Consider the following 4,077-nt stretch of genomic DNA (forward strand, 5'->3'; position numbering starts at 1 on the left):
ATAGGGTTTTAAAATTTATTTATGTTTCCTTTACTTTCTTTTCATGTTATATTGAAAGTTAGGGATTTCAGTTTACTTTGGCCCATGTTTTGATTATGAGTAATTTCATTCTAATTGGAAACTGTTAGCTGGAACAGCTGCAGGATTCTGAACAATAACAGCTCATCTCTGAGAGTCAGTGTCATTTACCATAATTCCAGGGCTTGTTTTCTTTACTAAATAAATATGGGCTCTTCACATATCACAGCTATTGCTTCACCTCTGTGCTAACTCAGAAAGGCATTGTTCTGTGATTTGTACTGAGGCATGCTTTCTCAGTTTCCTTCACAACTGTTTTTTCTAGACTTGTTAAAAATGAAAGCTTGGATGCCAAGTAGCAGTTTGGCTTTTCCATATAGCCACAGTGTCGTCTTGCCTTTCGAATGCTTGTTAGCAATCCTTGAGCTGGAGAACAGCTCCCATTGTGGGAGGTCCCATGCCACTGAAATCTTTGCATCTTGTAGTGTATCTTGCTGCTGCTAAATGTAAACAACATGCATGTTTTAGAGGCACTGGAAACATTTTCATGTCTCCTCTCCTCCAGGGCTCACTTTGCAAATTTTTTTCAACACATTAACTTTAGCATAGCTGCACATTTATCCAAGATGCACTGTCCCAACTGACAGAAAACCTTACTAAAACCAACTGAAATTACAAGGCAAAAGACTCATGAAGTGACTAGAGATTATGTCTTATGAGTAATGGCTTTTTCAGTCTTGAGGAGGCTCAGGGGGAACCTCTTCACTTTTTACAATGGAAAGGAGGCTGTAGTGACGTGGGGCTGGTCTCTCCTGACATGCCTGCAACGAGAAGACCAGAGGAAATGACCTTAAGAGGACAGAGAAGATTCAGATAACATATTGAAAAAAAATTTTGTTAGGCTGATCACACATGGAATAGGTTGCCTAGGGAGGTAGGAAGTCACCACTTATAGAGGTATTTAGGAGAAATCTGGATCTGGTGCTGGGTGATGATTTCATGGTTTAAGGCTTACAGTGGTAGTGCTGGGTCAAATTTTGGACTTGATTATCTTAAAGGTCTCTTCCAAAGTTGAGGATTCTATGATTCTGTGTTCTCCCTATTTAATATTCTTCTCTACACTTAGAGGATTCCTGTAAGGAGCCAAGCTAAATTATTTAAATACTTGTTATTTTATTTCTCTTCAGTATGCATGTGCAGTGCCTATTAATTGTAATGGGTATCATGTACAGTTGTTATGTGTAGAATATTTGGTAATTAATATTTCTTTGCAACACCCTAATTAGCATTTGCTTAGATTTACAGAGGACACATAGTCCTGGATTCTTATAGATGATCATTTTAATTTAGGCTGACATTGTCTCTAAACAGACTTCAGTAAAAAAATTAAATAATGGATGAGGGGACAAAGTGATGGCAATTACCAATAAATGACATGTGGTATGGCATATCACCAAATACCTGCTACTCGTCTCCAAAATAAGCCCAACTTGATAATATTTACATTTGATTATACCTTTTGCATTTCCATTAAAATAAATACCTAGAAAAAGTCAGATTAAAGAATTGTAGACTTAATATTACTAAGATGTAACCCCAAACACATGACCATGCTGACACAGTAGTAATTTAAACCAATTTTTTGTATTATTTTGCATGGCAAACCATTTGCTACAATTTCCGTAAAGTTCTGACACAGAAATCTGTCCACTGTACTAGATCTTCCATACTGCTTTTATTCAAAGAACTCAAAACATACATGATATTCCAGCTATGAAAAGGTGAGGGACACAGTCTTATGAGCAGCCCTTGAAGAAATTGGGGTTGTCTAGCCTAGAGAAAAGAAGGCTCAGGGGGACCTTACTGTTCTCTACAGCTACCTGAAAGGAGGAGGTACTGGAGTGAGTCTTGGTATCCCAACTAACAAGCCATAGGACAAGAGGAAATGGTCTAAAGTTGCACCAGAGGAAGTTTTAATTGTCTATCAGGAAGTATATCTTCACCTAAAGGGTTGTGAAGGATTGGAATAGGCTGTCCAAGGAAAGGGTGGAGTCACTATACATGGAAGTATTTAAAAGATGAGTAGATGTGGTGCTCAGGGGCATGGCTTAGTGTACCTTAGTACACTGTAATGGTTAGAACACATTAATGGTTGGACTCAATGACCTTAAGAGTCTTTCCAAACCTAAATGCTTCTGGGATTCTATTAATCTTCCAAGATACACTTGTCTGAGTTACTTTTTTCAGGTATCCCTACAATCCCTACAATTGTAACCAGCTTTGTCTTTCCCTTACTCCAGTGTATCCTTCCTTTATGTACACTCATTTTGCTGTCATGCTGCAGGTACATCTTCATACCCCGCTCTGCCCTCATGGGTACACATGTCCCTTACAGTTACTGGTTACACATGCTGCTTACACTTAGTCCAGACATGCTTTAGCACAGATGAACACGTAAGTTTAAGTGTTCCCAATGTGTTCAGAAAGAAAAAAAAATCTTCAACTTTTCTCTCTATGCCACGAATCATTGCTGTCTTCTCTTTAGTTCCTCTCTGTACACATATGGAGTGTTGTGTTTGCTTACCCCTAGTGCAGCCTTTTGCTGCACTTAGATACATTCCACAAATGTACCATAGCTTGGTGAAAGAATAAAACAGAAATAACTCTCAACACAAAAAGTTCTAAATTTGATTGCTTTTATGAAAACACCATCCAATAAATGTTGTATTTGTAATAAAAGTACAAAAGGCTAGTCAAATAATAATTTAAGTAACTTTTGAGACAACATCAGAGAAGGTTAAATAATCAATGTATATATTCATGAACAACATACCCACAAAACTGTTTTGATTATATTTGCAAACCACTGAGATAAAACTGTGCCATCTAATTGTCCAGTTTGGAAGCATTTACACCAAAATAATTATTTTCCAATATATATCGTCCTCCATTTATTCAGTTGTTTATTAACTTGTAAACTAATCCTAAAAAATGAGATTTTTTTTCATAGAGAAAAAAACTCATATGTCTTCTACCACGGGTTGCCAACACACCTCCCGATATCCCAGATAAAAAATGGTGCAAACTTTCCTACTGCTTAGCATTTGCAAACAATTATTTCCTGAATAAAAGGTATCTAGTTGCCTATACTATAGTGGATATGATTGTGCTTGGCCTGGTGTTCTGAGCCAGGACCAGCTGCAGGCGGTGCGGTTGGTGCCAGCGCAGGGCAGGGATGCGGAGCGGGGATGCGGGGATGTGGGGATGCGGGGATGCGGGGATGCGGGGAGGGGATGCGGAGCGGGGATGCGGGACAGGGATGCAGAGCGGGGATGCGGGGATGCGGGGATGCGGGGTGGAGATGCGGGGCGGGGATGCGGGGATGCGGGGTGGAGATGCGGGGCGGGGATGCGGGGATACGGAGCGGGGATGCGGGGCGGGGATGCGGGGCGGGGATGCGGAGCGGGGATGCGGGACGGGGATGCAGAGCGGGGATGCGGAGCGGGGATGTGGTGCGGGGATGCGGGGCAGAGATGCGGGGCAGGGATGCGGGGCGGGGATGCGGGGCGGGGATGTGGGGCAGGGATGCGGAGCGGGGATGCGGAGCGGGGATGCGGGGCGGGGATGCGGGGCGGGGATGCGGGGCTGGCTGAGCTCGCTGTTTCCCTGCTGTCCCCGAGTCCGCAGCGGCTGCAGCCCGGGGCCGCTCTGTCACCGCGGCCTGCAGTGACATCTAGTGGGGCTGCGCCTCCCGAGCTGCCGCTCATCGATAAAGAAATAGCTGGTTTTAAAAGTTATTTCCATACGTCGCTTTTACTTTACATGAGCAATGTTCAGGTCTAACTCTAACAACAACAACAACAAAATTGCAATCTACATCAATGCAAGTTTAAGTAATTTTTTTATTTTTAACCAGCAGCCCAAATTAGGTTACTCGCCTTTGATGCTTTGTTCATAAAGTATGATTCTGGATTTGGGTCTCACACATTGCTACCTCCCAGAAGAAGACGTAAAATCTATAGCTTCTAAAACTCACAGAATAGGCTGATAGGAACGTGA

At 42.4% G+C, this 4,077-nt stretch overlaps 1 protein-coding gene across 1 annotated transcript; it reads right to left on the reverse strand.

Annotated features, from left to right (window-relative positions):
• Positions 1–3,167: 3,167 nt before the first annotated feature.
• On the reverse strand, positions 3,168–3,785 carry LOC131559346 (uncharacterized). The gene has a single exon (XM_058807675.1). The coding sequence runs from the start codon at positions 3,783–3,785 to the stop codon at positions 3,168–3,170; it is 618 nt and encodes a 205-aa protein (XP_058663658.1).
• Between the last annotated feature and the right edge of the window lie 292 nt (positions 3,786–4,077).

The sequence above is a fragment of the Ammospiza caudacuta genome, chromosome 6, assembly GCF_027887145.1.
Source record: "Ammospiza caudacuta isolate bAmmCau1 chromosome 6, bAmmCau1.pri, whole genome shotgun sequence".
NCBI lineage: Eukaryota > Metazoa > Chordata > Aves > Passeriformes > Passerellidae > Ammospiza > Ammospiza caudacuta.